The sequence below is a fragment of the Giraffa tippelskirchi genome, chromosome 12 (genome assembly GCF_054371585.1).
Source record: "Giraffa tippelskirchi isolate mGirTip1 chromosome 12, T2T-mGirTip1v1.2.pri, whole genome shotgun sequence".
NCBI lineage: Eukaryota > Metazoa > Chordata > Mammalia > Artiodactyla > Giraffidae > Giraffa > Giraffa tippelskirchi.
The window spans coordinates 35,443,034-35,455,288 of NC_137286.1; the positions used below are offsets into that span (position 1 = coordinate 35,443,034).

Below are 12,255 nucleotides of genomic sequence, written 5' to 3' on the forward strand. Positions count from 1 at the left end.
ATAAACAGCTGTGTAGTGGAGTAAAGAGTTCTCTGCCTCTAACCCTGGTAGTACAGTGAGACAGGCCCACTGATGTGCAGATAAAGTGTTAGTAGGTGTTATGGTTCACTTCATTCTTACTGTTTCAGTTCTCCTGGCTCAAAATTATTTTGCAGAAAGGAAAGTTATTCTGTTGTACATTACAGAATTTTACTCCTGTTTTAGAATAGCTCTCAAGAATAGAATGATTATAAAACAGTAATGTCTTTCTTAAAAAAGAAGAGCAAGTGAGAAAGCTCTAACTGCAGAAATACAAAAGAACCGAGAATCTCTTTTCAAAATGAAACTGTATTTCATAAATCAGATAAATTAAAACAAAATACTGAGTTTTTATTTTTTAATTTTTATTTTTAAATGAAACAAGGATGAATATTTTTAATGATAAAAGGTCAATCCACAAAGAAGATAGATGTCATAAACCATCAGAAACAAGATACATAAAGCAAAAATCAGAAGAAATATAAGGGAAAAGATAAATATATAAATAATCATAGTGAGACATATTAACATTTCTCTGAGAATATTTTATCAAATACAAAAAAAAATAACAGGAGCATCTTAAATGATGTCATTAATACTTTATAATGATTTCTATTTTTATTAATTTATATTAATCTTATATCCTCTACAGATATCTTTAAAATTTAGTATCTCATATGTTGTAGTTAGGTGTTCATACAACATTTAGAAAAACTGACAAAAAGGTAAATATTACTAAATTTCAAAAAGTAGAATTCTCTTTTTGGGTGTGATTCAGTTATACATATACACATATATTATTTCTGAAATTATTTTCCATTATAAGTTACAAGATACAGAATATAGTTCTCTGTGAAATTGAAAGTCACTGAGTCATGTCTGACTCTTTGCAGCCCCATGGACTGTAGCCCACTAGGCTCCTCTGTCCATGGAATTCTCCAGGCAAGAACATTGGAGTGGGTTGCCATTTCCTTCTCCAGGGTAACTTCCTGACCCAGGGATTGAACCAGGGTCTCCTGCATTACAGGCAGATTCTTTACTGTCTGAGCCACTAAGGAAGCCCTGTGCTATATAGTAAACCTTTGTTGCTTGTTGCATTCTAATTTTTAAATTAGAAATCTAACATTCTATTTATACTAAGTCAAACAAGTGATGAAGGTGAAAAAGGAGAGTGAGAAAGCTGGCTTAAAACTCAGCATTCAAAAAACTAAGATCATAGCATCTGGTTCCCTCACTTCATGGCAAATAAATGAAGAAACATTGGAAACGATGACAGACTTTATTTTCTTGGGCTCCACAGATCACTGTGGATGGTGACTGCAGCCGTGAAATTAAAAGGCACTTCCTCTTTGGAAGAAAGGCCATGACAAACCTAGACAGCATATTAAAAAGCAGAGACATCATTTTGCCAGCAAAGGTCCATCTCGTCAAGGCTGTGGTTTTCCTAGTAGTCATGTACAGATGTGAGAGTTGGATCATAAAGAAGGCTGAGAGCTGAAGAATTGATGTTTTCGTACTGTGATGTTGGAGAAGACTCTGGAGAATTCCTTGAACTGCAAGGATATCGAACTAGTTAATCCTAAAGGAAGTCAGTCCTGACTGTTCATTGGAAGGACTGATGCTGAAGCTGAAGCTCTAATACTTTGGCCACCTGATGTGAAGAGCTGATTTATTAGAGAAGACTCTGATGCTGGAAAGATTGAACGCAGCAGAAGAAGACAACAAGGATGAGATGGTTGGATGGCATCACCGACTCAATGGACGTGAGTTTGCGCAAACTCCTGGAGATGTTGAAGGACAGGGAAGCCTGGCGTGCTGCAGTCCGTGGGGTCTCAAAGAGTCGGACACGAATGAGCGACTGAATAGCAAAAACAAGTGGAACCAAAATGTCACAAATTTTTTGTTAGGCAAAAATTCCTAATTTTTCTAAAATATACATTATGCATATTATTTATACAGGAGCTTTTCTACTACACTTGATAAAGTCTTCAGAAAGAACATAAAAAAAAAGAGATGGAGAAATTGGAAAACGTAAACTAAATGAAATGGGAGCACTGAATATGAAATAGAAAAAGTGAAACAAACTGGATAAAAGTAAAAAATCCTCATATAGTCCAGTTGTTTTTAAACATGGCTGCTCATTAGAAACGCATCTGGAGCTCTGGTGAAGGAAAAACAATAGCTGGGCATTTGTATTTTTCAAAAAATTCCAAGATAATCTGATATGCATCTGGATTTTGAAAAGTGATTACAGGTTTTTCTATTAAATGGTAGTTTTGGTGATGAGGAATTCTATTATTTTTCCATTTACCAATCATTATACAATGGTATTAAGTGAGTAATAATTATGTAATCACAATAATGAAAGATATTTATCAGTTTTCAAAATCAATAGCCAGACAAAAAAATAGATAATTACAGTTGCAAGCCATAATGGGAACATGATTAACCTAACAGTAGAAAATAATTACATACAATTTGGGGGTCAAGCATAGTGACCAGGAAATACTGAGTTTTTAAATGGTAAAAAATGTATTAATTTTATCGTCAAAATAAAATTTGAATTCAAAAAGTATTTTCAAAAGAGTTGTATGTAAGTTGAAGGGTATCACTCATTTGACTTTGTTTTTAAATTGCCAGACTATCTGATTTTTTCCTGTTCTAAGAAAGCCAGTCAATTAAAACAGTCTCTGGTACCTTGGAAATTTGTTTTTTATTATATCTGTAGTCCTTATTATATCTGTAGTCCATGTTGGCCAGTTCAGTGTCTGACCCTTTGCGACCCCATGGACTGCAGCAAGTCAGGCCTCCCTGTCCATCGCCAGCTCCTGGAGTTTACTGAAACTTATGTCCGTTGAGTCAGTGATGCCATCCAACCATCTCATCCTCTGTTGTCCCCTTCTACTCCCGCCTTCAATCTTTCCCAGCATCAGGGTCTTTTCCAATGAGTCATTTCTTCACATCAGGTGGCCAAAGTATTGAAGTTTCAGCTTCAACAACAGTCCTTCCAATGAACACCCAGGACTGATTCTCTTTAGGATAGACTGGTTGGATCTCCTTGCAGTCCAAGGGACTCTCAGGAGTCTTCTCCAACACCACAGTTCAAAAGCATCAGTTCTTCGGCACTTAGCTTTCTTTATAGTCCAACTCTCACATCCATACATGACTACTGGAAAAACCGTAGCTTTGACTAGATGGACCTTTGTTGGCAAAGTAATCTCTGCTTTTTAATATGCTGTCTAGGTTGTTCATAACTTTCCTTCCAAGGAGTAAGCGTCTTTTAATTTCATGGCTGCAGTTACCATCTGCAGTGATTTTGGAGCCCAAGAAAATAAAGTCTGCCACTGTTTCCACCATGTATAGTTTAGTCTGTGGTCTGTGGAAGGGGATTAGGTGTTAGTATGCCCGGAAGATTTGCATAGCTCAGTTTTATATTATCTATTTGTTGATCTATATATTTATCTATTTTTGCCTTAAGGAAAATCGAAATGTCAAACTGGTGGAAAATCAAAGAGGACAATTCAAGGCACTCATAAAACAGCAAAACAGGTACAGCATATATCACTTTATTTTTTTGTTTTTAATTTCAGTTATAAATCTACTTTTTCAGGATTTGGATATTATGTTTTATCTTCATATAAAAATTTAATGTAACAACTTTTATTTAACAAATGTGTATAGCATGTTATGTGTCTTAATTTGTACTAAATACTTTACATAGATTAATTTGCTTCTTATAACAACACTTCTATGTTATAGACATTATTGTTATCTTCATTCACAAATGAGGAAACTGAGGTAGAGAGAGTTTATGTAACTTACTAGTATGTAACACAGCCAAGATTTGAACTCATTCCATCAGTTTCTACATTTTACACTCTTAACTCCTCTGTGGCACATTCCGTATTTGTGAGTTCTTCTATGATCTATTTTCTCAGTATAATGATGCCTTTCAATTGTAGGATAATCAAGTTGTATTGAATCTAAAATTTTTCAAATTATTCTACTAGAATCTTAGAACACAAGCCTATCTTATTTTTAAAAATGTTTTTGCATATTTATAGTTAGCTTTGTAATCTATAAGTATTTTCTCTGACCTTTTCATACAATTTTAGTTTGATGTTATCAAATATACCAATACGTATTATGTAAACCAAAAACTATGCATAAGGCAAACATGGACTTATAATCAAGGTGGCACTGTGAGTCCATAAAATATTCTCCACTTCTCACACACAAGAGGCATAAATGATAAAATTTTTTTTTAGTGTGTAATATTCAGCAGCTAATTTCCACAAGGTCTTTTTCTTTTTAATTTATTTTTAAATTTGCTTTACCATATTGAGTTGGTTTCTGCCATACAGTATTTTTTTTTTTTTAATTAAAGAGACAAAGGATTTTTCAAAAATAAAAATCCCAGTGGATCAAGAGTAAAACAAAAAAAATATTCACAGGTAAATGGAGTTGGGGACACACACTTAACTAGACAAGTCCTATGGGATAAGGAAGGTTGAAACACCCTGACTGTAGTGGGAAAACAGATCCAGACTCATGGTATAAAACTTTAGGTTTGTGCAATGTTCTGCACTAGGAGACAAAGAATGCTACAATCGGCCTGGGGTTGTGGCCTGTGATAATTGACATCTGAAGCAATAAAAGAGAGTGGCCCTCTGGCTCATGACTAAGTCTGCTATATTCTTGAAGGGTGAGAGCTTTAAGTCCTCAATAAAAGACCTCTGAAAGTGGGACCGTGGTGGGCCAGATGATGGTAACCATAAAACTAGTACACATGTAGTGAGCGTGAGCAAAGTGAAAAACTAAAGTAAAAGAAACAAATGCAAAATCAGGTTGCAAAATATCAAAGCACATGAGGAAAAAAATATAAGCTATAAACAACACATTCCACAGATGAGAGATGAGTTAATGAAAAAAGATCACTTTTTAACAATCTTATTTATTTATTTATTTTTGGCTGTGCTGGGTCTTCATTGCTGTGTGGGCTTTTCTCTAGTTGTGGCCAGCGGGGCTACTCTCTAGTTGTGACGTGTGGGCTTCTTATTGCAGTGGCTTCTCTTGTTACAGAGCACAGGCCCTAGAGCACACGGGCTTCGGTAGTTTTGGGCTCTGGAGCGTAGGCTAAATATATAAGCCCGTGTGGCACCCGGGCTTAGTTGCTCCAAGGCACATGGATCTTCCCCGAACAGGGATTGAACCCATGTCTCCTGCATTGCCAGGTGGATTCTTTACTACTGAGCCATCAGGGAAGGCCCCAAAGGTCATTTCTTTGAAAGAGGATTTTCAAATAAATGAGTTTAAATTCCTCAAAGGAAAGATGAAATTAAAAAAAGGAAAATTCTGAAATATAAGATGGATGTTAATTTTGAACATTGATAGATAAAAGTGAACATCTTAGAAATGAAAATGTCAGTGAAAATTTTAAAACCTACAATTAGTAAGAATAAATGATATATTGAAAAAAGATTAAAGAGAAAATTTGTGGATTGAAAGATATTACTTACGAGGATTTAGAATATATCTCAGAGAACTGAAGAGATGGAAAATAGGTAAGAGAAATTGATTGAGAAATTCTAACATATGCCTTCTAGGACTTTTGAAATAGAGGATGAATAGTGGACATGCAATATATTTGGAGAAGATACTGTTGACATTTTCCTTACTTTTGAGTTCTCAAGAGGGTAACTGTAGAGCTGAGCAGGCTAAGTAAAAATAGATTTATACTTAGATACATTGTAGAGAAGGGCTGTGGTAAAGAACCCACTCTAGTATACTTGCCTAGAGAATCTCATGGACAGAAAGAGTTGCATAGAGTCAAACATGACTGAGCAACTTAGCATGCATGCGCATTCTAGAGAACTCGCAAAATGTTAGCGTTAAGGATAAAACTCGTAAAACCCCACAAAGTAAACAAAACCACAGAGGAATAACAATAACCCTTGTTATGAACAAAAGAAGAGTGGAGCAACATCTGCAGTTACAAGGTGAAATAACTTTTAATCGAGAATTCTGTGCCCATTCAAATGATAATTCACGTGCAAGAGTGAAACAAAGCCATTTTTAGATGTACAAATGCTAAGGGTTTGCCACTTAGAGACTGTTAATGAAAGGACTATGAAAGATACACTTCAGCAAAGAAGAAAAGGTAACCTGGAGGAGGGAGCTAGATAACAAGGTAGCTATAAAATATGTCAGTAAATCTCATTAACTATTGATGTTTTTAAAAAACACTCACACAGTTAAATTTAGAAAGGTGGAGCTACAATCTTAAACAATATTAAGATGTAGAAGATAGATTGTAGGAGTTTGGAGGGAAGTTAGTGTGATAAAATCCTTGTCTTCTTTAAGAAAGAGTCTTTGTTTAACTCAGAAACTGATAGATCAAGCAGAAAAAATGGCAGGAATGTAGAATTAAGATACAATTATGCTTGAGCTCATATAAATACATACATGTATGTGTATGTCTGTATATTCATTGGCACTCAAATAGTGTACACAGAGCATATGCAAAAATTGATCACTTCCTAGGTTATAAAGAAGTCTCAGTAAATAGAAGTCAGACAAGAGTATAGAATCCAGACATAGCCTCTTCTCTAACTGTAATGCAATTAAATTACAAATAAAATATAAGATTATTTTCATATAATATAAAAAATAAATTATTGATGAGCTAAAGAACAAATGAGAAAATAAAAAATTTAAATTATCTGGAAGGATATATTTATAACATTGAATTACAAGAAGCTTTATTAGATAAGACAAAAGCATAATTGATGGATATATTAAAATTTATATACTGAAAAACTTAAGATGAGCCTAACTGGGAGAAGATACTATATATTAAGATGTTATGAAAGCTAAAATTCATCAGTAAAATGACAAATAACCCAATAAAAATGGGGGAAACTTGAATAGCCTGTAAACCTATGAAAAGATGCTCAGTTTCAGAGTAGTTAGCAGGGAAATATCTCTGCATTACTCATGAAATTCTACCACTTTGCCCTCTAGAAGTAGGTTTATCATCAGCAAAATTTTCTTTGTTCCTCTTTTCTCTGAACATTCCCTTCACCTTCTTGTTCTAGCTAAACGCTAACTCACCTTTGGGGATACTGCTGCTTCCACAGTTGTTTTAAGGAGTAGTTGTTTCCCTCCCACGTCACCCTCACAGCACTCCTACCTCTGGTCCTAGAGGTGGGTTATGTTTCCTGCTTCTTCCTCACTGGTATTTCAGGCAGTCTTTCTCCCATCTCCTAAAGCTGCTCAAATTTGAAGCACATGCCATCAGGCTATACCACCTGCTTCCCCTTCTCGTTGCAGCACTTAAATAGAATTCCAGGTCACTTCTCCTTAATCCTTGAAGGTGTAATTTTCACACTCAGTGTGGGCTCTCTACCACTTGCTATCCTCTAAATTTCTTACATCTCTTTCCTCCACTGGTTTTGTCTTCCGCTCATTCCTATGGTCTTGCCTTATTCTCACTAGCAGTGACTCTGCTTCTAGGATCTCAATCTCAGCCATCCCTCTTCTACCTGTCATCTTTCTTTCTTCCTTTCTCTCTCTGATCACGTGACTCTAATTATCCTTTGCAGTCTATAGATTCCATGCACTCTGTAATTTACTGATCCCACCACCCTTTCATTATCCCTTACACTCCATATAAGGAAGACAATATAATGTTTTCCATATAAGGAAAACAAGAGAATGGGAAAGACTAGCGATCTCTTCAAGAAATTAGAGATTAATTTAAATAAAATTAGGGAACATTTCATGCAAAGATGGGCACAATAAAGGACAGAAATGGTAGGGACCTAACAGAAGCAGGAGATATTAAGAAGAGGTGGCAAGAATACGCAGAAGAACTATACAGAAAAGATCTTCATGACCCAGATAACCACGATAGTATGATCACTCACCTAGAGCCAAATATCCTGAAATGCGAAATCAAGTGGGCCTTAGGAAGCATCACTACAAACAAAGCTAGTGGAGGTGATGGAAGTCCAGTTAAGCTATTTCAAATCCTGAAAGATGATGCTGTGAAAGTGCTGCACTCAATATGCCAGCAAATCTGGAAAACTCATCAGTGGCCAAGGACTGGAAAAGGTCAGTTTTCATTCCAATCCCAAAGAAAAGCAATGCCAAAGAACATTGAAACTACTGTACAGTTGCACTCATCTCACACGCTAACAAAGTAATGCTCAACATTCTCCAAGCCAGGCTTCAACAGTACGTGAACCATGAACTTCCAGATGTTCAAGCTGGATTTAGAAAAGGCAGAGGAACCAGAGATCAAATTGCCAACATCCGTTGGATCATCAAAAAGCAAGTGTTTCAGAAAAACATCTACTTTTGCTTTATTGACTATGCCAAAGCCTTGTGTGGATCACAACAAACTGTGGAAAATTCTGAAAGAAATGGGAATACCAGACCACCTGACCTGCATTTTGAGAAATCTGTATGCAGGTCAAGAAGCAAGAGTTAGAACTGGACATGAAACAACAGACTGGTTCCAAATCGGGAAAGGAGTATGTCAAGGCTGTATATTGTCACCCCACTTATCTAACTTATATGCAGAGTACATCATGTGAAATGCTGGGGTGGATGAAGCATAAGCTGGAATCAAGATTGCCGGGAGAAATATCAAATAACCTCAGATATGCAGATGACACCACCTTTATGGCAGAAGAAGAACTAAAGAGCCTCTCGATGAAAGTGAAAGAGGAGAGTGAAAACGTTGGCTTAAAACTCAACATTCAGAAAATGACGATCATGGCATCCGGTCCCATGACTTCATGACAAATTGATGGTGAAACAATGGAAACAGTGAGAGACTTTATTGTTTTGGGCTCCAGAATCACTGCAGATGGTGACTGCAGCCACAAAATTAAAAGGTGCTTACCCTTTGGAAGAAAAGCTATGACAATCCTAGACAGCATGTTAAAATCAGAGACATTACTTTGCCTTCAAAGCTATGGTTTTTCCAGTAGTCATGTGTGGATGTGAGAGTTGGACTATAAAGAAAGCTGAGTGCCAAAGAATTGATTCTTTTGAACTGTGGTGTTGGAGAAACTCTTGAGAGTCCCCTTGGACTGCAAGGAGATCCAACCAGTCCATCCTAAAGAAAATCAGTCCTGAATATTCATTGGAAGGACTGATGCTGAAGCTGAAACTCCAATACTTTGGCCACCTGATGTGAAGAACTGACTCATTGGAAACGACCCTGATGCTGGGAAAGATTGAAGGCAGGAGGAGAAGGGAACGACAGAGGATGAGATGGTTGGATGGCATCACTGATGGAATGGAAATGAGTTTGAGTAAGCTCTGAGAGTTGGTGATGGACAGAGAGGCCTGGCGTGTTGCGGTCCCTGGGGTCGCAAAAGAGTTGGACACGACTGAGTGAGTGAACTGAACTGAACTGAATACTTCATATGGCCACACTTTCCTGGAAATCCACCTGAGATTCTGTGGTTTGTCTGTCATAATTATGTTCTTGCATATTCTCCTGACTCTCTGGCTACCCTGTCCCTTAGTAGTTCATGTTTGACAGAGCTGTCCTCATTATAGTCACCTTTATACCTATTCTGCTCTGCACTCATGCATTTGAATGTAGCTGGAGGAAAGTATCAATTATGTTGAAGAGGCTCTTTTGACCTTTATGACCACTCTCCCTATATGGCTAATTCTGTCCCAAAGTCCTATTTCATGTCCCTAGTTATTCATTTCTGTCCAGATCCCATGGACATTAAAAGGGGATAATAAAAGAATACTATGAAGAACCCTTTGTCACACATTACCTGGACTAAATGAACTGATTGCTTGAAAGACATAATCTGTGAAAACTCACTCAAGATGAAATAGACATTCTGAATAAATCTAAATCTGTTAAAGAGATTAAGTCAATAATTAATAACCTTCCAAAACAGAAAGTACCAGGCCGAGATGGATTCATTGTTGAATTCTACCAAGCATTTTAGGAAGAAATTATATAAATTCTCTATAATCCATTTTAGAGGGCAGAAGCAGAGGGAATACTCCCTAACTCATTTTATGAGGCTGACATTACGCTAACACCAAAACCAGACAAAGACACTACAAGAAAACTGCAGACCAGTGACTCTCATGAACATACATGTAAAAATCCTCAACAAAATATTAGCAAGTCACATCCCACAATATTTAAAACGAATGACAGCATGGGCAAGTGGAATTTATCCCAGATGTGCAAGATTGGTTCATCATTTGAAAATGAATCAATGGAATTCATCACAGCAACAGGCTAAAAAAGAAAAATCCTGTTATTGTATCAACAGATGAAGGAAAAAAATTTGACTAAATTCTCCAACTATAAAATAGATAAAAATCTTTTTAATAGACTAGGAATAGAGGGGAACTTTCTCAACTTAATTAAAAAAACAAAACCCTACAGCTAACATGATACTAATGGAAGAAACTGGAAGCTTTCCCATTAAAGTCAGTTATGAGGCATTGCTTTTCAACATTGTGATAGAAGTTCTGCTGCTGCTGAGTTGCTTCAGTTGTGTCTGACTCTGTGCGACCCCATAGATGACAGCCCATCAGGCTCCCCTGTCCCTAGGATTCTGCAGGCAAGAATACTGGAGTGGGTTGCCATTTCCTTCTCCAACGCATGCATGCATGCTAAGTCGCTTCAGTCGCGTCCGACTCTGCGACCCTGTGGACAGCAGCCCACCAGGCTCCTCTGTCCACAGGATTCTCCAGGCAAGAATACTGGAGTGGGTTGCCATTTCCTTCTCCGAATAGAAGTTCTAGTTCATGCAATAATACAAGAAAAGGGGATACAAGGTAAACAGATTGGGATGAAAGAAATAAAACTATCTTTGTTCATAGATGATCATCTATGTAAGAAATCTGAAAGAATGAACCAAAAAACTCCTATAACTAGTAATTGATTATAGAAGGTTGCAAGATACAAGATTAACATACAAAAGTCAGTTGCTTTCTTGTGTACCACCAATGAGTATTTGAAATTAAATACATAGTACCGCTTTATATCAGCACTCCTCAAAATTAAATAGGTAAGTATAAATTTAACAGAATATATAGAAGATTTATATGAGGAAAATGATAAAACTTTGATGAGTGAAATTAAAGTGTTAAATAAATGGAGAGATGTTCCATGTTCATGAATAGGAAGACTGAATGTCTTGATATAATTGTCAGGATATAATTTCTTTCCATTTTGAAGAATATGGTCAATATAATCCCAGCAAGTTATTTAATAGATATCAATAAACTTCTAATGTGTATATGGCAAAGCAAAAGACACAGAATAGGCAGCACAGTATTGAAGGAGAAGAACAAATTTGGAACACTGGCACCAACCAACTACGAGACTTACTATAAGGCTACAGTAATCAAGGCAGTGTGATATTGGCAGAAGAAAAGACAAACAGATATGTGGAACAGAATAGAAAGCCCAGCAATGGACCCACATAATAGTCAACTGACCTTTGACAAAGGAGCAAAGCCAATACAGTGGTGCAAAAATAGTCTTTTCAACAAATAGTGCTGGAACAACTGGACATCTATATGAAAAAAAAAAAAAGAATCCAGACACAGACCTTACATTCTTTGCAAAAAATTAACTCAAAATGAACCATTGACCTTAAATGTAGAAGTGTAGAACTCCTAGCTGATAACGTTGGAGAAAACCTAAAAGACCTTGGGTATGGTAATGACTTTAGGTACAGTAACAAAGGCACGATTCTTGAAAGAAATCATTGATAAGCTGGATTTCATTAAAATTAAAAACTTCTGCAAAAGACAATGTCAAAAGAATGAGAAGACAAGTCACAGACTTGGGAGAATATGTTTGGAAAAAGACATCTGATAAAAGATGTCCAATAACATCCGGTAACATGAGGTAACTGTTATCCAAAATATGCAAAGAACTCTTAAAACTCAATAGTAAGAAACAAATAAAAAAATACTAATAATAAAAAATTAAAATATTTATTTATTTGGCAAAAAAAAAAAAAAAAAAGAACCTGATTGAAAAATGAGCTGAAGACCTTAACAACCGGCTCACCAAAGAGGATGTACAGATAGCATATGAAAAGGTATGCCACATCATATGCTGTCAGGGAAATGCAAATTAAAACAATGAGCTACCATCACGCACCTATTAGAATGACCAAAATTGGGAACTCTGACAACTCCAATTGCTTGTGAGGATGAAGAGCCACA

At 36.3% G+C, this 12,255-nt stretch overlaps 1 protein-coding gene across 30 annotated transcripts in view; it reads left to right on the forward strand.

Moving 5' to 3' along the window:
- Positions 1 to 12,255, forward strand: part of SCAPER (S-phase cyclin A associated protein in the ER) — a 407,833-nt gene that overhangs the window by 39,875 nt on the left and 355,703 nt on the right. For all 30 annotated transcript variants that reach the window (XM_081549564.1, XM_081549573.1, XM_081549582.1 and 27 more), the window contains one exon: positions 3,497 to 3,567. In XM_081549564.1, the coding sequence (XP_081405690.1) occupies positions 3,497 to 3,567 (71 nt within the window). The remainder of the gene's footprint in view (positions 1 to 3,496; positions 3,568 to 12,255) is intronic.